Below are 27,171 nucleotides of genomic sequence, written 5' to 3'. Positions count from 1 at the left end.
TCTTCTCCCTCTCTGCTCTGCCCTGCTGAGATCACACTTGCAATCCTGTGTCGTTTTGGGCTCCCCAATTCAAGAGAGACAGAGACCTGCTGGAGGGAATCCAACAGAGAGCCACAAGGATGATTAGGGGACTTGAGCATCTCCCCTATGAAGAGAGATTGAGAGAGCCCTGGGGCTGTTTAGTTGAGAAGAGAAGACTGAGAGGGGATCTGATCAATGTCTATCAATATCTGAGGGGTGGGTGTCAAGTGGAGGGGGCCAGGCACTTTTTGGTGGTTCACAGTGATAAGCCAAGGAACAATGGGTTCAAACTTGAACATAGAAGATTTCACCTCAACATGAGGAGAAACTTCTTTACAGTGAGGGTGACAGAGCACTAGAACAGACTGTCCAAAGAGATTGTGAAGTTTCCCTCTCTGGAAACTTTCAAAACCCACCTGGATGCATTCCTGTGCTGACTACCCTAGGGGATCCTGCTTTTGGCAGGGGGGGTTGGATTTGATGGTCTCTTGAGGCCTCTTCTCTGAGATTATAATCCTTAAACTAACCAGGTAGAAAAGAATAATGATATATTTTCTTATTAGAGGGTTGTTTGTTTTTTTTTTTTCCCTGAATATTGCAGAATTAAACCCATATATATGCATTTGCTTATATAATGTTCCCATATCTAGGTACTACAGGTAACATCAGTTAGGACTTTAGTGGTTTGCTAGCTAGGCAGAAGGAGAACCAGAACCTAGCCAAATTTGGAAATAACTCATTGCCTGTAGTAGAGAGTATCCATTAATAGCAGCTGAAAATATGCCATGTAGTTCTTCTAAAGGCTTCAAACATTATCTTTTGTAGTAAAATATATTTTAGACTTCCCCCCCCTCCCCCCCCCGAAAAAATTTTAAGGACACTGTGGAAACTCAATGAGTCAAAAGTATGAATGAATCAGTAATGCTATTTAAAATAACATTCCTCATAAGAAAGCTCAATGAGATAAGTTTTTCTGATAGAAAGAAATTGCGATTCAATTCCCAGGTAGTGAAGTTTAAACAGCAACATTTGTGTCTGGCATCCTTCAACCAGTTTGATTGGTGATTCACAAGGTGAGAACAAGACCAAGTATTGTGCCTGTACTGAGGTGCAATACAAGTGAAAATGCTGTGTAGAGATCAGAGACTACTTAAAATCCTGCCAAGCACTTCTCCTGGTTTTGCTCTATTTACACTAATTCAGCAGTCAGAGCACAGAAGGATTTTTCTGTGTCTTGTGATGGACCAATAGTTCTGAAATTTCATAAGGGCAGTACTGTGATTTTTACTGAGGCAGGAACTTCCTTGCTGCTGTGTGTTGAGCTTTTGCAGGCAGAGAGAATACAAGCAGTTGGTACTGCAGTTGTTCCATGGAATATATCAAGTCTCCTTTACAGGCATATTTTTAAACTGAGATTTGATTGGTTGATAGCTGTAGAAGTGTTTGCAGTTCTGCTACAGCATGCCTGCATGTGCAATGCCTCACTGCCATCCCCTTTCCACATTCATTCCACATCCTTAATATGTCCTTTCCCCTCCTCTTTATACCAAATGTCACAAGACATTCACTATGTCTGTATCCACTAGACAATGAAGACAATACCAAATTTGAGGTATTTGGCCTAGGGATATTAGTTTCCTTTAATAGTCATTTTATAGAATAAATTTGCCCTGCTACTGTATTTGATTTTTAGCACCTTTTCCAAGTGTCTCAGCCTCAAAGCATACTTTAAGGCCAACTCAATGGAAAGATGCAGCCACATAGATACATTCATTTTTTTTTCCTGGGATAGTGGGCAATACACCAAGGTGGGTTTATGGTCTGCCACAATGTGCAGTCAAGAATCATGTCATTTTGATTTTGAAATGAACCATCTGTGAGGTTAAGGCAGTCAGTCATGGAAACCTTGTCATTTGTGGACTCTTCCACTTAGAAAAGCCCCTGGCAGAAGACATGCATTGCTGTAGTCCCTCTATAATGGGAGGGACCTCGCTGAGCTATGCTCAGAGCTCTCTGTGGGCAGATGCCATTTCTGAATGCCCTGTGGTCTGATCTCTCTCCTAGTGCTTCAACATTAAGGTTTCTCCTAGGCAATTCACAAGTTGCCTTTTTGCATTATATCCATTATATATGCACTAGATAGAAGCTGTTGTATGTAGACAGATCACCTCTTTGCCTTCTGCTTTGTTCAGATGTCTTTTTGCAGTGATTTATATTTCTAGTTTATTTACACTCTGAAGTAGTGTGGGGAAAACAATGCAGATGAAATTACCAATGCTAAAAGCTGAAGTGTTTATAGTTGGTAAACCTAACTATACTGTATAATTAAAACAATTATTTCATCAAAAGATGCTTCTTTAAATTGTTTTGCAATTAGTGCCATTGAAAGAGTTCTATTATTTTACGTGCATTTAATCTTTGTTTTGGTCTTTCCAAAGCACATTTTTTTGTGGAAGGCAACATAATTTAATGCCTATAATTATCATTTAGACAATTAGGGATATGCAGATTAAAAGCCCAAAAGTAAAATTGATCATGTTGGGACTGAGGCAGAGGAGGATATATTGTGGTGGATAACTGTTTAAGGTTAGGAACATATGGGCATGCTTATAATATTTTCCAGTTTCATTGATGTTGCATCACTGTATATTCCCAGAGAGTTGAAAGAGTGATTTCCTACTCCTGACACATACCTTACAAGTGCTTGCTGAATAGCACAGTAGTGTGTTATATATTGCAGCAGTAATGGATCCCTGGTTACAAGTATGTTTGTAATACTGATTTCCCTTCAGTCAGATTCTGTAAAGAGCTTCTCATCCTTATTGTACATTTCTGGTCTGGACTTTCCAGGTATTAGCTTCAGTTTGTGAAAGAGATTTGCAAAGAGATTGTTTCCATGTCCACAGTTGTATCAAGGCTGGTGGAAAACTGGTTTGAAGCAAATCCCTCCTATTCTTGAGGGGCATTCTGCAGTTCTGATGTTAAGTGTCCTGAAACCTGGTGGCAGATCATATCTATATCAAGTAAAAAATAATAATAATAATGTGAAACACAAAATTTTATTAGATGTTTTCATTATGGGATGGATACTACCCCTGCTGACAAGATGGGTCCCTGTAAGGCCCTAATCAAGATACCCATGTAAAAGTTTAGGCATGCAATGGATGCATTGACTTGATGGTAAACATTTGTGTATGCATCTCCAGGAAGACATGGGCAATATGAGGGGGACAAAGTCCAATAGCTAGGAAATACACCCCCCCTCCCCCCCCCCATCCTTTCATTCAGCATTGAACACCCTCTTCTCTTCCCCTTTTTTGATCTGGAAGGCTGGGGGAGGCTGTTTTTCTTGGACAGAATTCCATTCAAAGGTCCCTTTTCAAGAGGGAGAAATGGAGTTTATCTGGTGATGGCTTCACAGGGTGCTGAGTCCAGTGTTGATGTTCACTGTGTCTCTATTGCACACTTCCAATGGAAGACAAGGAACAGTCTAATAGGAATGAGTCTAGACAGTGGTAGATGTGCACCAAAGACCAGTGATCCTTTCCCACTGGAGACAGCAGAATCACGAAGAGGAAACCTTGTGCTTCATTAATTTAACCATTCACTGAAGAACTTTGAAATGTAATCAAGAGAGATTAGCCATGCAGAAAATGTCTAAAATTCAATTTCATGACTGCAATAAGAACCACAATGTATGACTCTGCGTTCACTGTCTGGTTCCTGTGCAGGGTTGTACACTCCTGGCAGGCAGTGCAGCAAGACACTCAGTAAGGATAAGGTATCTCTGAAGGGATCTCTCCAAAACTAGGAAGACTTTTCTGTAGGGAGTACATTTTCTACTTCTTTTTTACCTCACTTTTGTTCAGGCTCTAAGTTGTAACCCTGAGTTTGTCCCTATTAAGGGACAAGATTCATCAGGCCCTCATTACATGCAGCTTGTAGCACATCATTAGGAATATTAGAAAACATAGTTACAGTTTGAGCACTGAACTGAATTTCCTCAAAGTTTTTGTGAATGAAATGCAAGTAGGTGGCAATCTGAAACTGTATGGCATTCACAGCTCAGTTTCAGATGGGATTTAAGTTGATTGTTTACAGAGTGACAGGCACAAAACGTGTTGATAGTTTGATGATTTGTGTTTTCCTTTTCTTATCTAGAAGCTTATTTCATGGGTTTGTTTGCATTTTCTAGAAATATTGTATTTATTAGTGTAGAAATCTGTATTTTTCAGATAATTCTTTTCATCATGAAATTACTGAAATATCTCTCCTGAATTCTTTACTTTGTGGTGCTGACAGAATAAATTATCTGCTAGTAATTAGTGAAATATGTTCAACTGGAATAACTATGTATATAGAAACACATATATACAAAACTCCATGATTTTTAACAAGCTATTTTGTCTTTTTTTTTTTTTTTTTTTTGTAATTACTCCCACTTATGTATGTTCCTTCCTGTGTGTTTCTATTATGGTTTGTCTTGTGGTCTGCCTCCAAGTCTGTTGGCTCTTTCAGAGTGTCTACTTGATTCCTTATTTAGAATCAAGTTTAGAGTTTAGAATTTCAATCATCGATTTACCTACTCTGATAATTTGTTTATCAAAGTTCCTTTAATATCACCTCATTTAGATTTCCTGAGTTCATGCTTTAGACTTGAATGTTAAATCTTTCTTACTGATAGTGTGAAAGAACCCTCTTAACATGGGATGTTTTCTTCCTTTGAACTTCCAAAACGTAATAAGGTTGTGGCTTTTGGTGTATCTCGCATTTCTGTCCTACATGCGTAACTTCGTATTTTGCTGTAGCTGCAAAGCAACTAAAAAGAAAAAAAACACCACCACCTCCCCCAAAAACAAACACCAAAATGAAACCACAAAATAAATAAACCATTTAAATATAGCCCATTTAAAAGACAAAGAGGTGTTTTTTTTTTTTTTCCTGTGGATGCTATCTTCATCACTGCTCACTACTCTGCTACATCTCTCTCTTATTGCCACATTTTACCATAAATAGGAATTTTGAAGACCATGGGACCCGTGAGGGCTGCATTGTAAAAAGCAGTTCAGTAGCAATTTCTTGTTACATCTGTTTTTGTAGATATTTTATGTTTATTGTTCCCTCCTCTTTTATAGCTGTCCCATCTAACCAAAGGTTTCACATAATCTGTGCATATTGTTTTGGCTGTGTTACTAATTTGGTCCCTTATGTTTCATTCTTAAGCTTCTATCAAAGGGCAGTTCAGCCCACCTACAATCTTGCTTCCTCTTTCCACATGCCTCCCCACTGGTTTTTCAAATCTGATGTGATACCTTCCAGATTTGGATGTCTTGGCTACGTGCCTAAAGTCAGATGGGATGAATTTGAGACTTTGTCCTCATTACAAAGACCTAATCTACCTTGATCTGATGGATTTCTCTAATTTAAGCAGTCTGTTCCCACACGTGTAATGTACTTTTCTCAATCTTTGCTTCTTAATGTTCCATCTCTCTTTCACACTTTGCAATTTCTCTTATTTCAGAATACTCTCCAGTTGCGCCATGTTCAGCTTAGCTCCACCACTGGCCCTTTCCTCCCTGTGCTGTTAGCTTCATCTATCCCTGCCCTACCCTTCCTGCAATGCCCATTTTGTCTCTGTTCCCTTGAGTGTTGTGGCTATCCATTTGGGATAAAGAATATTCTTCCTGTGTTTTTAAAGCACTGCACAAACTGATGTATCTGTATATTTTTTTTCACAATTATCACACTGCAATTTCACATAGTACTGCCTCTAATTCTTCTCTTGTGTGGTTCAGTTTATCTATTTCTTATTTCTGTTTAACTGATGCTGTAGAGCAGTGTGTTGGTCAGAAAGCTTTGTACTATAATTGAGTAACAAATTATTATTTCCTTCTTATGTGTTCAGTGAACTGGCTTTGCAGATCTCTCAGCTCAATTCATTATGATCAAATGGAGAAGCATTTGTTTCAATAAGATTTTAATCTCTAGAACTATCTTTTGCATCAGTGACTTTTCATTGTTAATTGCTTTCTTGTCCTCCATTAAGGTGTTCTTGCAACTGCTTCGACCAAACTAAAGTCCTTGTCTACACACACAATTTGAAATGACTCTTCTCTGGGTTTTGGGTAATATAACCATTGTTGCTTTCTTAATCCAGCAGTATGGATGTTTTGTATTTTCCTCCCTTGCTGCTGACAAAAACCATACAGACTCACCTCTCAAAGGAATTTCAGAAATGTCCTGAATTCCCTCCAGATACATCAGAATATAAAAAATAATTTTCCTATGTCCTAGCACCAATTAACAACACCAGGGCATCTTGTCTGTGCTGGATGTTTGTGGGTGAATTACTATTGCAAAGACTAATTTCTTATGGTCGTCCTAGTCAGAATGATTTTTATTACAACTTCTTCTGAACCTGTTGCTATTTTAAATGCCTTAAAGGGCACAGGAAGCAAAGACTTCAAACAATTATTTTAAATATGCCTCCAGTTTTACAGGCTGAAATAACGAAATCAGGGAATGAGTTAAAGTGGTTTTCTCCCTTTCCCAAAATCAATCAGTTGTGAATTTATTATTTCAACAGAGCTGACAGAGAACATACAGAAGGAACTCAGTAATGAAAAACATTTGGGGGTTTTGACAGGTCTTGGCTGAAATGAAGTCCTTTGAGACCAGCATTTGGAGGCAGAGGTGAAAGTAGAAAATGGTTTACCTGAAGATCTCTGTATATGTAGTCTAAATTTTCAAGGGAGACTGCCTGCCAGTGTCAGGGCTTATCTTTTGACACATAGAGCCTGAAATCTATCAAAATCTGGAAACTTCTTGACTATTCATTGTGACTTCCATATGTGTGATTTTCTACATAAAACTTTGTTTGCACAGGTCCTAAAAGTTTCTTGGAAATAATCTTCTAATCTATTCAAAACTACAAATCTTTTGTTTGTTTAGTTTTACTTATGTGTTCTATACTTAACTCGAAGAATAAACTGCTTTTAAATAAAATTTATTCACTCATTCTGATATTAAAATTAACCATAAAATCATTGAGATTTGCAGCTAGTAACTTATCATTTTTCACAATAATTTAGTCTCATTCTCTCAGAAAAAAAGAAATTTATTAATGTACTCTTATTGCTCCTTAGGTCTATGCAGCATTTATCTTGACAGTTTTTAATGTAAAATAGCATTTTTTTTTTTACTTCTGTTAGAACTGCAAGGCAAAGGTAGGCAGAAGTGAGATAGATTGTGTTCTTCCTTGTACATCATTAACATAGCTATTTACAAGGGTCTACTCAGTAGCTGGGTAAGAAGATGTCAGAAATTTGAAGGCTCTGAATTGCAGTGTAACTGAAAGCTGATGATGGTTTGCAGAACCTCCAGTGCTTAGTAGGTTGTTGCAGAAAAGTCCAGCTACGTTTTCCTGTTCAGCCTGACTTTAAAAGTCAGTGGGTTAAGAAGGTCTGTGAATGTTTCTTACAACATGAAAATTCAAGCACAGTTGAAAGCTGGTTAGATTGTAGGCTGTTCAGTGCAGTGCTCACATACTGCACCCAGCACAGTGGGAGGTGTATCCCTGGCTGGGGCTGACAGAGGTTGCAGGGAGGTGTCTGAGTAACAGTAATAGCAATTGCACTGAAAAAGAAGCTGAAAACCCAGCATGCTCTTTTGAAGAGCCATTCTATGTATGCATGCTGTAATGCATAACCATACAATGCATTTCTATGTATTTTTGAGCATTATTCTTTAGCACATTTAACCTAGATATTGAAATCTATGTGATAAAATTACATTCTAGGAACTTTTCCCCATGAACTCAGAGCATGCATAGCATTATGCCTTTAGAAAATAATCCTCTCTTGGGGTCACGTTTGTATCTTTGGAAATCAGATTATTTTTATATATGGCTGAATTTCTTTAGACAGTCAATACTGAACATAACTAGCCAAGCCCTGAAGCTCTCAGAGCTGAGTCACATTAGATGGCACAGTGATGCACTGGATTCATCCTGAATTGTGCAAACCAGAAGATAGTGCTTGCGTTTGAAAATGTTGGCAGGAAAGTGTGTTAACTCTCATGTGATCACTGGAATGTTCTGTCCTAGCTTATGAAAACATAAAATGTAAGAAAATTAGGAAAAGCCATAACTTTCCCTATTAAATGTTGCAAGTGCTGGAGTGTTCAAGCAGGAGTTAAAGACAGATAAAAAGTAGAAGGTATTACCCATAGCAAGGAGTAGCAGATGAGCTGCATTCAAGGCAAATAGATTCATGAAAATGCTGTGACATTTATTTTCAGTATTAAAAATTCAAATGCAAGTGTTTAATGTGTCTCCTACATACCAGCTCTTTCTGTAATGCTGGGACTGGTGCAGTTTTGCCCTTAGTCATTTGGGGATTGCTTTTCCATCCGCTTTGATCACATTGTGCTTCTGCAATATTCCCACCAGTTATCCTAAGAACTCTGATAACTGAATCTTGGTTTGTTTGCCCTGGAAAACAAAATATCATGAAGGAGACTCTCAAAACTGTGGAGGAGGGAAAAAATCCCAAACAATAACCACCCCAAAATGCTTATTAGCACCTTTAATGTAAACATTGATATTTATGAGGATTTAACCAAACCCTTCCAAAAAATTGTAGCACAAATGTACAGAATGCATAGCCAGTAGGGAACCTTTTCTTTCCTACACAAAGGAAAGCATTTATCATTCTGGTAACACAAGGGACAGAAAACACTACCAATTCACAAATAAAACCTCTCATGATTTAATATTGTTGTTTTGTCCCCTGTGATCCTAGAGTGATAAATATTCTACCTTGCTCTGTCAGCATCAGAAACACTTTCACGTGTGGAATGAAGACCCATTCATTATATTCATACTGGGTTGAGGTTTTTTCCCCCAGATTGTTTTTTTCCAAGCTGTTTCAGCATACGTGGTACCAATGACACTGTGCCAGCTTTCTTGTGGTCAATCCAAAGCTCCATGAGTACCTGTGATGCTACAAGTTTCACTTCTGTTTATTGCTATTTTTTGTTATCATTCTTTGTATTCTTGAGGCATTCAGAAGCTTCCCTGTGGCTTGGGCCCTCATTGCATCAAGAGGTGCACAAACATGTATCTAATCTAGCCTACAAACACTGGAATTGTACATGCTGTGCAACTACCCAGGGACTGTGGTCATCTGGGAAGGAACAGCACTTCACTTTAGGAACTTTCTACTGGTTTTGCTCCTAATAAAATGCTGTGAAGGGTCAAAGCCTATGAAATTTATGCAGAATACACTAGTTATCCCAGGTGGAATGGCTGTAGCTCTGTCCTCATCTCACCTAGCCAGCAGCAGTCCATTATGGTTTTACCTAGTGTTGCAATCATTCAATAACTTAAAGCATATCTTGACTTCAAACTGTTTCTCCAAAAGTAATTGTCTTTTGAAAATAACCAGTAGTCTAAATAAATAATCAGTACCCTAGATAAATGTTATTTTCACTGGACAATACATAAATATTATGTTTTAAGAAGAGCTGTCCCAGCTTCTGTGTGATACCAAACCATGTCTCATTGAATGATGATGGCATTAGGAAACATAGTCATTGTGCACTCAACCTGGGCAAACAAGCTAATCACTACATCAGTATGCATCTGTTAAGTTGTGTATAGTAAGCTCACTATTTTAATACTTTTTTTCCTCCCTAGACACATATCTTCATGTTTAAACCAATATGGAAAGGGCAGAAACATTGATTTTGTAAAGAAAACCTCTAAAGTATGATTTGAAAAAGCTATTTTTTTTTTTTTGGATGGGAAAGTTTGTAAATTCAACTTGTTTCAGTCAAGCCTTCCATTTTGAGAGCCGTATTTCTCTTTCCAAGTTTTAGATCTCTTAACAGACTCATTTGTGTTTAAGCATCTGTGTTATTAAAATATTCTTGTTGTCTGGACCTAATACAGACTGCTGGTATGGACTGGAAAAGGCAAGTGTCAGGGCAATAGGATGATTTTTACATGTGTAAACAGAAAAGCAAGGAGTGGGAAGCCAGGAGTGTATGAAAATACTGCATTGTGGTTTCATACTAGATCGAGTTGTCTAAACTGCTGAGCATTTGCATCTTCAGGAGAGCAAAGCAGTAATGTCCCTCACCCTAAAGGCTCTTTATTCATGCAAGAGCCTCCTGGCCTTGTTTCCCTCCCTTTGAAATCCATCTTGGTTCTGAACAGGGTTTAAACCACACTGCCTCAGCCTCTGTGGACCTTCAGCAGCTTCATGCACGTTGCACGCTGGCAGAAAGGATAGCTGTATCCTTGAGGCCATCCCAGTGAGAAAAGCAAATTTCTGTCACTCTTGCAGAATTAGATGAAAAGTTGCATAAAAATGTGCACTAGTTAAAACACAGCTTTTAAAACCTTGACAGTAAATATTGTTCTTAAAGCAGATGTGGGACTGAACCAGTGAAATAAGGCTGGTGGCTGTATTTAGGTTATTCACAATCTGCTTCATCACTCTTAAAGAAAGCATTGAATGCTTTGAATGTGAACAGTGATTTTTATCTCTCTTTGTAAATTGTGGACCTGTGTATTTTTCTTGGAAGATAATTGTCCACTAAAATGAGAAGACAGAAGAAGGGCTAACAATATAAATTATGTTTAGGATGTTTGCAGCTTTTAAAGCCTGCCATGCCACCATCTCCTCACGCTATGACAGTCCAAAGAGATGAAAGAATGGGGAAGGGAATTAGAGTAGTCTTGGTAACTAACATCAGATTCACAAAGAGAATTCCTGATCATTGAAAGTGCAGATAGAGGAAAAACAAGTACTTTGTAAAGGCAGTTAAATTGTGTGGCAGCTCAAGCTTAACAGAACAAGAAGCAGCAAAAATAAGAATAGAAAATGGAGGGCCGTTTGGAATGAAGGCAATGAAACTTTGTGTAGGAAAAATCCAGGAATTCTAAATATTCCACTGTCCTTATATTGAAGGCTTCTCCAGACAAGACAGTACAAATAAAAATCAGCTCATAAGTTCACACATCTGAACACAAGCATAAGAGAGGCTTAGGTAAGTCCCTCTTGTCTCTGACACTTGCCCTTTTGGGGGATAATACCTTCTATTACTGAATCTCACATGCTGTCAAATTCCATTTTCACAGCTGAGGTTTTTTTCCCCTTAACTTTTGAGATAAAGGTCATAAAACCTGGTGCCCCACCTGTTAGAAACAAGGTGCAGTTTGCCACAGATTACCTACTATTCCCATTCTTTACACCCAAGCTTGCAGCAGGCTTTTAATGAAGTATTCCTAAGCAGGATCTATGCTTTTCATTATCACCTTCTTTTCTATTCTTTGTGAAAAATCAATGTTTGTTTATGGCTGCTTCAGACTCTCAAGTGTATGGTGTCTAATGGTATGGCTTTAAAGTTTTGTATTTTATCTTTATAACTTGGGGTAATTATTTATAGTTGCAAATCATTATGTAGCAGCATTATGTGAAACAGAATGCTGGATTGCATTGCAAAGGGAAGAGCAGATTCAGGGTTTATTGTGTTATTGTATTACAGAATGCACTTCAGAGGCTAGGGAAGAAAGCAACTCAGATTGTAGCAGTTCTCAGAAGCTTAGATAGTACAAAACAGTTTTCATTCATAACACACTCTTGTATCATCGTCATCACTGTATATATATATAGCCATTAAAGTATAATTGAAATATAGAAAATCAGGAAATGAGAGAACCCAAGCCAGGTTTTTCACATGTGATCAAAAAGCATACGGGGAAAAAAAAAAAACAGAGGGAAAAGGTCAGCAGTTAAACAGAAAATAGAAGACTGAACATAATTTCTGCTTTTAAAAAACAGATGGGAGATTTAGGGAAATGGCATTGAGGGAATTCTAATGTCCTGCTGAAGGTTTGTTTCTCCTTCATCACACAGTAAAAACTTTTTGAAATACAGAATTGCAAACCAGCTCCTTATTACATCCTGGAAATACAAAGCTAGCATGGCACTTAATGCAGCATGTCAGTTTTTAATGAAAATATTAGGAAGAACAATGCACAGAATTTTGCCTTATGTCTCAAAGAAATAATCTGGTATTGGAATACTCCAAGCAGAGTGCATGTCTTGCCACATCATCTTTGCCATGTCTCACTCCCTTTATTAATGATGGGGAAGGGCTGCTGTAGGAAGTCTTCAGTATCTGAAGTTTTATTTTCATTGAGTGCATCTTATGGGAGGTGACATTGCTGGGAAATGGACTTTAGGAGAATTTCTGGACTATAGCCTTCACTTGGTTTCTACCTGTTGCTTTCACATCCATTTACTGGCACAAGTCCTGCTCAACAAGCAATGAGTGAGAGATTTTACTTTGTTGTATAAAAAAAAGGTGGTGGGCACATCAGGCTGAGACTTATGCCAAATCCGATCCCAAGAGAGAAATATTTCACAGCTTCTGTATCTCTTGTGCAAGTTGTTCCTAAAAGGAAGAACAGTGAACCTGAATTTGGAGTGTCAGAGGGAATGTTTCAAATGACAAAAGTTAGTTTGATACCTTTGTACTGAAGTAGTTCTTTCAAATTTTTAATGGCATTAATAAATGAGAGAATAAATGCTACTGGTTGGAATGCAAGTACACACAGAGCTATATAACAAACTGTGACTATTACTATCGGTTTTCTAGCTTTTCCTCTCCAAATTATGAAGCATGCCTAGGGCCTGTTCTATATTTTCAGTGATACACAGTCATAGTATTATTATCTCAGAGCTTCAGACATTTGCAGTGTATCTATATGTCACACAAACAGAAACAGTGCTCTGCTACTATGATTTTATTGATATTTATCTACATTGACTGTTCAGGATGAAGTGTATGTAATGAATTATGAACATGCACTGTTTGAAATGGAACCCTCTTTCCATACATTTTGATGGTAACCTGGTCTAACTATGTCATTTTACCTGCCGAAATTATAATGTAGTGTTTTCAGTGCAATAGAGGAGATTCACCAAAGACTAAATGACTAGCTGTATAGCTTGCCTGTGCATACTGGAATCCATCAGAATTATTCTCTTTGCATGCTGACCAGGATTCTGATAGGGCCACTTGTATAAAATCTTTGGGTTTTTAAATATTTTTTTATGTTTCATGCTTTTCAGCTTTTCTACACAAATTCATAACAATTACTGTTCTGTGTAAGTTGATGTTAGCTTTGTTGATAGGGCCACCCTAATACTGACAGCAGGGTATTTGTGTCTTTTCTTTTTTCCTTTGTCTCAGGCATTAATAACTGCTGGAACTACAAATACCCTGATGTTAGAGATCCTAAAAGACCCTGAAATTGACACTTCAGTTAATATTTCAAAATATGGTTCAAAATTCCGGGCACACTTTCTGTCCTGTTGATTTAATTCTGCGTGGCATGCCCAAGATCATTTGTTTTGCCAGAGTGACTGCTGGCTGTTTAGCTGGGGATGTACTGAATGTCTAATTGTAGAAATCAGCAGAATACTGAAAAACTGGCACTGGGTTTTGGCCAGAACCAAATTACAAACCAAGCAGTGGTTAGAGTGATAATATGTTGAAAATGAAAGCCAAGTCTGGTACTTAATCAACCTTGGAAAGCAAAACTTATGAGAATGCATTATGGGAAAGCTGAAGATATCAGTGCTGACTTCTGATTAAGCTTCAATCCTATTGAATTTCTGGTGAACATAACAATTGCTTTGTATGAACATATTCATCACTTTCTGGTTTAAATAAAATTTTTGAAGGGGGGGGGAGGGGGTTGGGAAACAGCACCTGCAAACTAAAGGTGCAAGTGTGAGAAACAACATCTCTGGGAATTACTGCTCTGACCTTCTACCTTAAAAGTAAATGATCGTGTAAGTAATACTGTTTTATCTCCAGTGAGGGCAGAATTGGCCCCTCTTGGGCCCTTAAACCTATTGTCTTTAAGGTTGTGTGTTTTGTCTTGAGGAGGGAAGTAGTAAAGCTGCAGATCTGACAACATATGTTATTACCCAGATGGATCATTAGGGATTCACAAAAACCGAATTTCACCTGGTGAGGTTGATCAGACAGGAAGAGATCTGCTTTAAATCACCCCCTGCAAGTAAGGCCTCTCTAGAGGGAAGCAAGCCCTGGTGGATAGCTCTGCCTTTTCTCCTCCGAACTGTTCTGTTGATTGCTCAGTTGTGTTTGAGCCTTCTCCCTTGTGTCCCAGATACTCACACATATGCAGACACACAGGTGCAGATATGCTGATTATTTAATTGCACGAACTGATAGTTCAGCAGTATATTAATGGAGTGACAATCACACTCCGTTTATATGAACAATAAATCTGTCTCACAGGTGTTCCTCCTACTCACCATGTTTAGCTTTCATCACAGTGGTTAAGGAGTCCAACCTGCATGAATGGATTTGGGTAAAAAGGCTTTAAAAGTGTTTTAAGTGAAGGTCATTTACAGTATTTATATCTTCACTTTTCTCTGATTGGCACGCACAATGCCAATAAAAGGAGATTGCTGAAATTAATAGGCAAAGAGTAAAATAATGCTATGCAAGTAACCTCAAGTGGAGGTCTGGCCTGGAGTGCAAGTCTGGAACGTTTTTTGCAATCCAAATGCATGTAATTACTACAGAGAGCTTCATAAACTAACCCCAACTGGGTCGCAGCTGTGGTAGTGACTTCTAAACAAAACCAATTCTAATTTAGTTTGTATTTACCCAGGTATTGCTGAAAGTAAGGGAAAATCATGCTTCTCCAGTACTCCAAGTAAATTTTTTTCTCTCTCTTCTACAGAAATGGGTTTACAAGACCAAATTAGATTCTGGCATGATTAATGCAGCTCACCAAATTCTTGCAGAGTGGCAAATTAGTTTATAGAGATTTTCTTGAAAACAAATTAAACGGCTGTACAACATCACAAGAATAGAGATTTTTTTTTTTCATAACATATGGATAAATGATTCAATGGAAAGGAGATGTAATCAAACTGAAAATTTAATAGTTTGCATGGAAAACAAAGTACAACTGTTTCAAGTCTTACTGTCCCTTATAGAAACCTGTGTAATTACTTGCATTTTAGCAGATAATGTGTGCCATGGAGTGAGAGAGCATCAAGGATTTAATTTGCCTGGGTTTTACACACACTTTAAGCAGATTATTCCTTTTGGGTGTTTTTAATAGCCATCAGTTTTGCTGATAACATAAAATAACAATTATTTGGTGAATTTGTCATTCATGTACTTGATTTGCTTTCTGAAAATGTTATACGTGCTATAAAACTGCCTTTTTTTTTTTCCCTCTAAAAATGTAAATTTATTTCGCTACTGATACACCTGTTTGAGTCTCCACAACTTATATTCTAGGAATGCAGGGGAAAGTCTAATCACATGTATAATTACTTGTGCAGTAATTACTTGTTCCTTAGTTTTTGATGGAGAAAGAGAAACTGCACACAAAAACCTGCCATCATATCTTATTAAATAAGCAATGTTGAGAAAGCAATGAAACACTTAAGGACATTCTCAGATTTCCATCATTGCCATTTGTGGTCCGAGATCCAAAAATTACAATAATGGAATAAAATAATGGTCTAACAGTAGATTGCTTTCCTGTAACTGTGAAAAGGTAAAACTTCTTAGATAAAACCATCAAGAGTCTTTAATTCTCTTAGCTCTGCTGTTCTGTGAGGATATTGAATGAATTTCCTGACTAAATGTGGTACCTGCTTTATTAATTGAAATTAAGTATGGATATGTATTGCAGCTTCAAAAGCTCTTACTGAACTAGTCTAAATGTAACCATTTTCAAGCCCATTGTAGTGTCTAAACTGAGTCATTAAGAGGTTTTGAGAAACTATCTTCAGAGGACACAGTCTCAAGCTGCGCCAGGGGAAGTTTAGGCTGGAGGTGAGGAGAAAGTTCTTCACGGAGAGAGTTGTTAGATGTTGAAATGTGCTGCCCAGGGAGATGGTGGAGTCACCATCCCTGGAGGTGTTCAAGAGGGGATTGGATATGGCACTTTGTGGCATAGTTTAGTGGTCATGAGGTCTTGGGTGACAGGTTGGGCTTTGATGGTCCTTGAGATCTTTTCCAACCTTATTGATTCTGTGATTCTGTGACTCGGCAGCCAACTACGATTCCTCTTCTATTTTTTTTTTAATTTATTTTTAGTCTTTGGAGTGAGTCATCTTCTTGATATCCCTGGACAAATCTGTGATAAGCTTTACCAGGGAACACCAAGGGATAGGGTCCAAGAAATATCTAGTGATGTTATTTAACCATCATAAATTAAGGTGTGCTTGACTCTTCAAATGTAAAGATTTTGTGGCAAAGCAAGGTATCAGAAATCTTTCTACCTTCGTTTGTAGGAAATGCCTGTATTTCTCCCTAATGGAACTCCAAATACACTTGAATTTGTGCTGCCCTTCACCAACAGGTTATGTTACACACCAGTTTTATGTAGTTTATTTTTCATTGCCACATTTTAAGCTTCATGATGCTATTTTGTATTCGTGATGCAATATTTGTATTGATTTCAGGGGTCTGTTTAACGATACTGTCCCTTTACTCTCACCCAAGTATTCTTTGACTTTGTTTCTTCACCACCACAGTGAAGAGTCTCACTGAATTCTCTTCCTGCAGCCTCTCCAAAACGTCCTCTTTCCTCTACATCACCAAAACAAAACTCCTTGCCCAGGATCTCTGCAGCTTACTTATTGCCAGATTGAACAACTAGCATTTTAAGCTTCAGACCTTTTCTTAGTAGCTTCACCATTCTCTTTTTCTGTTCCCTCAAATATAATTCTTCTTCAAGACCATTCCTGCATTTACCGTTTCCCACCTATCCTCCCATGCAAGAGGTTCTTGCAGCTCAGGTCAGCTATTGTCCCAACCTTCCTCTCCCATTTGTGCATTTCTACTTCCACTAGGAAAAATTTCTTCACTGTCCAGCATTGGAAGGCTTCGCACCAGGGAAGTGCTTGAGTCACCATCCCCGGAGGTGCCATAGATGTGGTACTTAGAGAGATGGTGTAGTGGTGGACCTGGTAGTGTTGCATTATGCATCTTAAAGGTCTTTTCCAACTTAAACAGTTCTGTGATTCTTGGGTTCCAGAAGGGCATCAGCTAAGCAGCATAGGTGAGAGAATAAAGCTTCAGTTAATTACCATTAGGTTGGACCAATCCCACTCCCATGGTATCTCCAACTGCTCACTAAGTTTCCTTTGATGGTACGGTGTTTGTTAGCCATGATGAGCATACAAGAGCTATGCCAAAGCAAATCCTTGTCTATCCATAGCCAGGGAGACCACGCAGCCCATGCCATCTCTTAGCCACTGGAAGGCTGGATAGTTTCAAAGCACCAGATGTTGTGCAGACCTGGCTTACAAACTAAATGACAGATATCTGACACTGCAAGCGAAGGGGAAACTGCCTGACCAAAATAATCACTACTGGCCCCATGAAGCAGAAATATTTCACACAAATATGTAAGGCCATTTCCTTTTCAAAATGAGAAAAAAATAAGAAAGGTTGAACATTTTTCTAGAAGTCTTTTATGGTATATTCTCCATTTCCCATGAACTGACAGCAAGTAATTTATAAGTCAGTTATGCGAGTAAGAGTTTCTTAGCCCCTGATATAGATAAGAACTGTTAATACTACACCAAGGCTATAGTAAAAAGGAGCATGACATCTCCTCTCTACTTGTGTGCCTCTGTTTAATTCCACACTCTCATTATTTAGTTTATTATTGTTATGGTTTAAGCTCTGCCTCATATTTTACTTATTTAATTACGTTATATGCATAAGTAAAGGAAAACATACCTTCTGGACTCTTGGCTGTCCTCCCATCTAGCAAAAATTATCCCTGAAAAAAAATGATGTGGTTACTTGCCCGAAGTAATTTCCTAGTTAGTTTAGTTTGTTTAATACATCTTTCTCATAGTAAGAGTGCTGTCAACTTAAAATACACATCCATGCACCAAATAGGAAGAGAAGCCCATAAAAAGACTCTGTGATTTTGAGGTTCTGTCAGCTTGTCCTTCTTTTAAAATAGCTAATTCAACTTAAAAAAAAAAAAAATTCCATGTGACAGGTTATGAAGATACTCACTCTTCTTGGCAGTTGCTTATGATTGTTTTTCTCTGTGACTAAGTCTGAGATCTCTGGATATCGTCTGGGCACACCTGCCAGATCAAGACATTCAGATACATGTGAAAGATTTGACTATTTCTGACTTTGAAATGAACTTAGCTCTGTTGCAAGATACATTGGTTCCTCTAGCTGTGCACAGTCCTGAACTTCACATGACTTTTATTTTTCCTCCTGAAAAGTAAATACTTGAGTATCAGGTTTGTATATAGTTAGGAGAAGGTTTTTTGGATCGTGCTGTTGAATTCCAAATTCTGTTCCTTTTTATGTGCCTTTTGGATCTTTCTCAACGTGGCTTGAACTACAGTGCAGGAGTGTATAGCACAAACAACATTCTGGCTTTTTCAATCATGAAAATTAATCATGAGTTAGTCCACTTGGAGAAAGTTTGGTGGAGAAAACAGGAAAAGTATAGGAAGTACTAGGCACCTTGAAAATGTGACCAAATAACTGAACTGAATAAAAATACTTCTAGCACAATCTCTTGTAAAAAGTGAGATCATCTTTTCAGCATCACTCAGAAACAATTCCCCACTACAACCTTCTTGAAAGTTATGCTCCCTCACCAACATAGACACTATAGCTGACATATGTATTTGCTATGAAGAATAAAGGTATGCAGTCCTGCTATGCATCCATAAAGGTTATGGTGACTCTGATCATCTTCATCAAATTAAGAAGTACCTAATGCAAAATACATTATTAATGTACACAGATAATAGACATTGTGTATTTACAAACAGTTCTCTACAGACTTGAAACCCTGATAAATGACAGAATTCATTAAAGTTCCCTTCACAACAGCTGCTAGTTTTATTGATGGGCATGAAATTGTCTTTGATGTCTTCACTCTGTGCTATGGTCAACTTCATGAAGCACTAGAGTCTGTAGTTCTCATCACTTCTCAGTGTATCTTCAACGTGATTAGATCCATTTGTACAGCTATTCCTGGGCATTACATCTTGTTCAAGACTTCAAATAACAGATCCTTTACGAGAAAAGGACTCTGTCCACTATTATTAGGTGAGCATGTACAGTAAAAGGTCTTTAAGTAACAGAAAGACTGCAGGGTGCTGAAGGTGAAGCTCTTACTTTAATAGTATAGCATTTAACCAGTCTCTTCTGTTTAAGTCTCTGTATGGCAGCTGTCATTTTATTTTCATTGCTTGAGCTCACCTTAAACAGCAACTACAATTTTGGTTAAAATGTCCAAGCAAATCTAATTTATCTACCTGAGTTTTAGTTATTTTTACTATCTTTGGTTTTCTGAACGTTCTGATTCTGCATAACAATGAAAACGTGTAGATTTTTATCAAATGAAGACATCTATCCAATTGTTACTTTTCAATAATGTATATTTAAATTGAAAAGAAAAAAAAAATTCCAGTTACTTGCCTACCCATGAATCTGAGGTCATTCTTTGTTTCCTTACTTTTGACAAGGGGGATAGTGAGAACTCAGTGCATTTCTCATTAAAATGAACAATAGAGGAGGAAAAAAGGTTTTAAATATGCATGCCAGCATGTAAGACTAACTTGATTTCAATGTAAGGTTTTTTCCTGTTTTGAGAGATAGTGTAGCCTTACATCAGTTCAAATGCAGCTGTATACAATCAGAGGAAAAATGTTTAAACATCCCAGCATGGGTATTTCCATTTAAATCTGATTACAGTGAAATAAAACTGTAGCTATTAAAGGTTTAGAAGAACTACAAATACAAGCAGTAAAAGAAGACAGTTAGTAAATGAGGTAGTAAAACATTTCAGCAGGGCAAACAGTTTATAGCACTCAGCCTTCCTGTAGCAGACTGTGCTATTCACTACAGACCCATGCATTGTTCCCTGAACTGCACTTAAACCTGCAATTAACCTTTCACGCCTAATGAAGCTGTTTTGCTGCAAAATTAAAATATATAGTACTGCCTGCTTTTACAGAGACTGGGGGGGGGGGGGAGAGCGTTGCAAAATGAATGACTTTTTCAGATGCTTTTGCTCAACTGCAGAATTGTAGGGCTGTTTGTATAGAAATTGGGAGTGGGGTTTTCAAGGCAATCTCATTTGATGTGCTGTATTCTATTCCTGCACTTATTAATTGTTTTACAGAATTGTAAACAAACAAACAAACAAAACCCCCCAAAACCCAAACTCCCCAAAACACAGAAAAAAACCAAAAAAAAACCCCAAACAATTCACACACCAGTAATTTTGTGATTAGACACTTACTTCTTGAGAATAAACTATTACCATTTAACTTCCATTAGGAAAGACAATACTTCTGCTAAAGATAACCAAGTTCATATTGCTTTCTCTGGTGTTGTTTTTGGTTTTTTTTTTTCATTGTGAATGCAATTATCTCTTACAAAAAATACACTTTCCACTTATGAATTTGACTGAGCTCACTTGTTAATGATCTTCCCTTAAAACAAGCTAGAGGTTGTTTTAGCTGCATGGAACTAGGTCAGGTTATTTCTATCACATTTAGTAGAAAAAACAAACTGAACATAAAAATAGGTCCAGGTCTGGAGCTAGGTTTGAATTTCCAAAAATTAGACTATTAGAGGTGACCCATTGAATCTCTGTGTAAGAAGCATACTGTTGCACTGTTCCTTTGTGTCACTTTACTCAAGAGTCAGAAGCAACCAGAGATCAGGTACTTGTTTGGAAAATACCAGTTTGGATGGTATGTAGGGTATTGAAATGGCAGCATTCAGATCATTACCATGATCTGAGGTAACTGATACAGAGCACCATCTGATTTACAGATTATATATTCATATTTGGTGTTTAGATACAAACCCCTGCAAAATAAAGGGGAACGTTTTCTTTTTTTTTTTTTTCTTTCAATGAATATTTAAGCCACAGCATTTTTATCAAAACTTCTGTTGTATTTTGATGTAAATTCTGCTTGCTTGTAGTGTCTGTGCATCAGCTTGACTTGGTAAATGAAATTCCTTTGGACTGCAAGTCTGAAATAATGAATTGTTCCCCCAGTTAATTGTATTGCTTTGATAACAAGGAACTATGCTGGGTGTAGAGAACATAATAAATTAATTTCATCAGATGATTTGTGTGACATTTTGAAAAATGATCTTCTATAGTGACCCAATTTTAATGGAACTCTAAGGGTATATCCCAATGTGCAGCAATAGAGTGGATGGAAATAGTTCTTCCTTTTTGTTATTATGTAAAGCAAAGTTAACATCAGGCATCCAAGTATATTTTAAAATATCTTATGAAAAATAGAATATAGAAAATCTGTTTTCCTAATAATGTGTTCTCCCTAAAGCCTAGCAGTTAAAGACAGGATCACATGTAAGCAACCATCAACAGGCCGTTTGGGTTTTATCCCTGAATTTGCTAATACCAGATACTGATCCTTTAAAGGTGCCTCAAAGATTTCCAAAATTTAATATATCAAAAAGTTACAGTCTCACAGTATATCAGAGGTTGGAAGGGACCTCAAGAGATCATCAGGTCCAACCCCCCTGCCAGAGCAGGATCACTTAGAGTATTCTGCACAGGAATGCATCCAGGTGGGCTGCACCTGGGCAGCCTGTTCTAGTGCTCTGTCACCCTCACTGTAAAGAAGTTTCTCCTCGTGTTGAGGTGAAATCTTCTGTGTTCAAGTTTGAACCCATTGTTCCTTGGCTTATCACTGTGAACCACTGAAAAGAGCCTGGCCCCCTCCACTTGACACCCACCCCTCAGCTATTGATAGACATTGATCAGATCCCCTCTCAGCCTTCTCTTCTCCAGACTAAACAGCCCCAGGGCTCTCAGTCTCTCTTCATAGGGGAGATGCTCAAGTCCCCTAAGCATCCTTGTGGCTCTCCATTGGATTCTCTCCAGCAGGTCTCTGTCTCTCTTGAACTGGGGAGCCCAAAACTGCACACAGTATTCCAGGTGTGGTCTCAGCAGGGCAGAGTAGAGAGGTAGAAGAACTTCCCTAGCCCTGCTGGCCACACTGTTCTTGATTCATCCCAGGATCCCATTGGCTCTCTTGGCCACAAGAGCACAAGTCCAAATTAAGGCATTGCTAGCTCATGCCAAGAAATATATGTGCATGTGAGAAAAATGCCTTAATTAATCTTGACTCTTACATATAGCAAAATGTAGCAATGCTAATTGTACTCAGCATTTTGCATTACACTGCCATGCGTTCTCAGAGAGCTGTATGGGTGTTAATTAATTCCTACAACATTGTTGTGAAGTCAGGAGATTTTTTTTTCAGGCTACTGGAGACCTGAACTTAATCTGACAGCATATCATATACTAAGAAAGAAGCCTGTAGAAATGTTTGTAAGTGAAAAATGGTTTTTGCAGTTTCTTAGTAGATAACTGTTGTAATGAGGGGACACGTGGAAAATGTTGCAAAATTGCATTCCGTAATAGGTAAACTGAGTTTGATATTGACCTGAGGTTAAAAATCGTCATTGAATGTGGTGAAAAGTATTTTCAAAGTTTCCTAGTGGAGTTGCAGTGTTACTGGTTAGAGATTGAGATGCATTGGGCCATATGGAGAACCAGCAGCAGTTTTACCTTTGTGGCAGATATCTATAGATTTGATTTTGCAGATGTAAAGGTATGGGAATAGTGTGGCCAGCAGGACAAGGGAGGTTATTCTTCCCCTGTACTCAGCACTGGTCAGGCCACACCTTGAGTACTGTGTCCAGTTCTGGGCTCCTCCACTCAAGAGAGATGTTGAGGTACTGGAATGTGTCCAGAGAAGGGTAACGAAGCTGGGGAGAGGTCTGGAGCACAGCCCTGTGAGGGAGCTGGGGGTGTTCAGCCTGGAGAAGAGGAGGCTCAGGGGTGACCTCATTGCTGTCTACAACTACCTGAAGGGAGGTTGTATCCAGGTGGGGGTTGGTCTCCTTTCCCAGGCAACCAGCAGCAGAACAAGAGGACACAGTCTCAAGCTGTGCCAGGGGAGGTCTAGGCTGGATGTTAGGAGGAAGTTCTTCACAGAGAGGGTGATTTGCCATTGGAATGTGCTGCCCAGGGAGGTGGTGGAGTCACCATCACTGGAGACATTCAAGAGAAGACTGGATGAGGCACTTAGTGCCATGGTCACCCAGCCCTGATTGCTTAGGGCTGGGTGGTAGGTTGGACTGGATGATCTTGGAGGTCTCTTCCAACCTGGTTGATTCTATGATTCTATGGTTTATTGCAACCACGGTGCACTGGAGCACATGAACAATGGAATGCTCCTAATCTGTTCCCTTGTAATGCTGCCAGTGTGAATTTAAAAATTCACAATTACCATGTGTTAAGTATGTGGTCAATAACAGTACTTCAGCAGAAGTTAGTCATTTCTGGCAAGTATGCAGCTACAAGCAAATGGAAGAGTAAATTCTTGAATTACTCATTTCCTAAGCATGCCAGTCTGTGCCCTCTGTAATAGATTAAGATCATCACAGTCATAAAATAGCAACAACCGAACCAGAAGCAGAAAAAGAAGAGTTTTGGTGAGTTGACAACATTTAGAATTTATCTAGGCCAACACCATCACATTTCACTCTCTGTAGACAAATCCATGCATTCTGGAAACTTATTTTCATGCCTTTTTGTTCATCGTAGATACTGACTGAATATTCCCCAATTAGGGAAGCATTTATATTGCAGAGGGAAGTATTCAAGGATAGAATTTTGTCTTAACTGTTGTCTCTATTTCCCTTTTATTTTCTGATTTGATTGTTTCACTCATTTCTAAATGCAATGCACGAACATTTAATAAGAGACAATCCATTACAAGGAGCTGCTGGTCCACATAACCAAGAAAATGGTGGTGCAAAAAGGTGGTGCTAAGATCACAGAAGAAATCAATAAGAGACTTACATGGAATTCAGTTGTCCTGATTTTCAGTCTAGTGTCTTCACTGCACTCTTTTTCTACCTCTGTTTCTTCACTGTTAAGAAGTTTTAGAAACTGAGAATTTGTTATGTAATTCAGAAATAAAACTGATGAGTTCTGGGAAAGCATGAAAACTTGTCATGAAGAGAACCATCAAATGCTCTGAAGCACTTCTCAGGAAAGCTGGGCATTAAAGTTTTGGTTTTTTTCCTTTTATTTACCTTACAGGTCTTGCAATTGCAAGTGCACTGATAGACATTTCGCAACAGAAGCCTGCGGACTGTAAAGATAAGAGCTCAGGAGTCAGGAATCGAAAGCATCATCTTTCAACACGTCAAGGAACTTGTGTCTGAGGTTCCAAAACTACAGTTGTATATTCTGTAATGTCTTCTTTTTAAATGGCTTCCATTGAAAGCTATACTACAGCCTCAGTTTTTATGGAGGCAAGTCTATGAATGAACATATGAGGTACTGTGCTCTGTTGTAGTCACACAGCCTGCTATCCCCCAAAGCAGAACAAACTTATGGTAGGTATGTCTGATGATTTTTAATGAAGTGTGGGTCCTGATGTCAACAAAATCTGAAATAAAATACCTAGTGTTCTTAATCCTGAACATATCAGAGCAGGAAAAAATCCTTGAACAGAACTAGGGAAAACTGTACATTGTTTTGTAATGTAGAAGGAAATTGTATAATTGAAAACCAAGCAAATTGCAGGAAACTCAAGGAATATTTTTTGTACAGCTTCATGTAACAACGAGAATTGTACAGTTCTTTCCTTAAAAATCAGAGTTAAGATTTCTTTCCAGCAAGCAGGAAATATAGAGGATTGTTTGGATTTAGGTGTTCTTTTGTAATTTCCTGAAATATGGAGGCAGCTTTTGAATTTAGCATAAGTATGTCCCAAGAACACCACCTGTCATATTTGAAATATTCCATAAAAAGGAAAAAAATTAATTTCAGCATTTCATTATTAGTTTTCTTTACTGTGAAAAAGCCTCAGAAACTTAATTGGTGCTGCAGCTGAGTGATGGGTGGGTTTTCATGTTTCTGTACCTAAGAGTCTGTTCTTAATTCCAAATGATATATTTTGCAAAGAGTGAGTGTGAATCCTCCATGCCATCTGGTTAGCAAAATTAACTGAGCATGGGAAAGCTGCTTCTGCAATAGTGTGCTTATTTTTCTAAGAGAGTCTCCAAAGTACAGCTTAACTTGTGAATTCTACCTGCTCCCATTTCAATATTGAAGTTTTCTGGTATCTATATATTGCCCTGACCTCCGAGCAGAAGAAAGGAATCCCAGTCAGCACTTTGACCCTTGTTTTTATAATAAAGTATGGATTGTATTTTTTTTCCTCCCAGCTGCAGAATTTCATCTCATTGTCACTTTCACACCAGTTAAGGAATTACCCTGCATAACAAAAATCAAATAAATATTTAGAAATCCAAGTTGCTTCCAACAGTGGTTCTCAAATCCAGCATCCAGTATGGAACCTCACACAATCAGAACTCAGCAACAAACAGCAGATATTCCTTTCTGTAGGACATTAGTCTTTAAGGGGCTCAGTTGCCACAATAGGTAACCTAACAAACTGCTTTCACAGCCCTCAGTCTTTTTATTTGCTCAGAATTCATGAGTATACAAAAGAGCAAGAGAATGCTAAGGGGTAGGTAGCAGATATGTCATACTGTCATTAACACATTACATGATGACAACATAGGAAATGAAGAGTTTTGTACAAGCTTGTTGAAAATACAGTTTCTCAACTCCATACTAATACAGGAACGTGATGCAGAGGTCTAAATGCCTCATGTAATGATGGACTTTTGGTAAATATGAAAGATATAAAAAGATAATTGATGTTTGCTACTATATCTGTATTTTTCATGTTCTTTTTAATTCAGGAAGATGATGACATCTTCCTGTTTATAGTTGACTACATAGTTACTTGCATGCCATGGTGGTGCAGTAGCAGTAATAAAGCCCTGTTGTGAGTTGTGTTTATTTTGTAATGCCATTCATACACGGAGGTGCTCAGCTTCCTTTTGGGTGAGGACTAAATGTAAAAATTACTATAAAAAAAAAAAAGGCAGGATTGTACAGTATGTAGTTATATCTTATACAGGAAAATCATGTTGCATCTAGCCATAACTGCTCTATTGTTTCAAGAAATTATGCACTTCTGAATTATGGTATAATTATTTCTTATGCTGGCATGATTGTCTCAGTATTTTCATATCTTAAACTAAGATTATTATTCAGAAATAATGCCATCACAATCTTGTGACCTTTATTGCCTATTCTGACCTTCTATCTTAAAACTTTGAAAATTCCTTTTTAAAGCTTTCAATCAATGCTACTTAGCCTAGCAAAAGAAAAGAAAACAAAAAGGTCTTTTGATAACAGCCCTTTCTGTCAGTTTTGAAGTTGATCTCTGTTAATGAAAATGGATGGAACTGGTTTGTATGATGCATACGCTTAGGAAAAGGAAAGAACCACTCGTCTAGAATACATTCCAAATTCTGTGTTATCCTCAGCCTACACATTTCACAAACACAGTGTGTGTTTTGTGGATGTACTGGAAACCTTGTCCACAGAAAGACCAGAAGGTGTTGCAGAGCAGGTTTGCCTGTACTCGCTCATAAAGGATGTCATTCCTCTGCGTCCCAACCAGGGTTTGAGACGTACTTGGAAAGCAGGCACGAGTTGTAGAACCCTTAAAATATGTTATTACAACCTGGGAAATGAGCAAATAGCTATCAGCCATTCCTACTGTGCTAACAGTTGCTTGTACAAGGAAAGCATGTTTGTCATGGGATCATTCAGCATTTTCATTCCCTCTGAGAATGTTCTTTTCTGAAGGATCTGTCTTCTCCCGGGGTCCCGGATTGCATGCGAATTAGTAAAGTCCTGTAATAATACAATAAATACAAATGCTTACATGGTGACTACCCTTCCATACCAGAAGTCTGCCAACACATCACAACCCAAAGTTTCAGAATAACTGTTACAACTTTCTATTTGAAAGGTATGAAGACAGCATAATATGTCTGATAACTACGTTTTGTTAGTTATTGGCATGTGCAAACTTTTACATCACGATCACTGCCCGTCAGATGAGATGTGTTATCAGCTGGCACATTGTGATT

The 27,171-nt window shown here is 38.1% G+C and overlaps 1 protein-coding gene across 1 annotated transcript in view; it reads left to right on the top strand.

Moving 5' to 3' along the window:
• Positions 1 to 24,375, top strand: part of ATRNL1 (attractin like 1) — a 538,433-nt gene extending 514,058 nt beyond the window's left edge. The window contains exon 29 of the mRNA XM_054382173.1: positions 24,251 to 24,375. Coding sequence (XP_054238148.1) covers positions 24,251 to 24,375 — 125 coding nt within the window. The remainder of the gene's footprint in view (positions 1 to 24,250) is intronic.
• Positions 24,376 to 27,171: the final 2,796 nt, after the last annotated feature.

This window comes from Indicator indicator, chromosome 7 (assembly GCF_027791375.1).
Source record: "Indicator indicator isolate 239-I01 chromosome 7, UM_Iind_1.1, whole genome shotgun sequence".
Taxonomy (NCBI): domain Eukaryota; kingdom Metazoa; phylum Chordata; class Aves; order Piciformes; family Indicatoridae; genus Indicator; species Indicator indicator.
The sequence above is the reverse complement of the archived record's forward strand: the minus strand, read 5'-3'. Positions and strand labels throughout refer to the sequence as shown.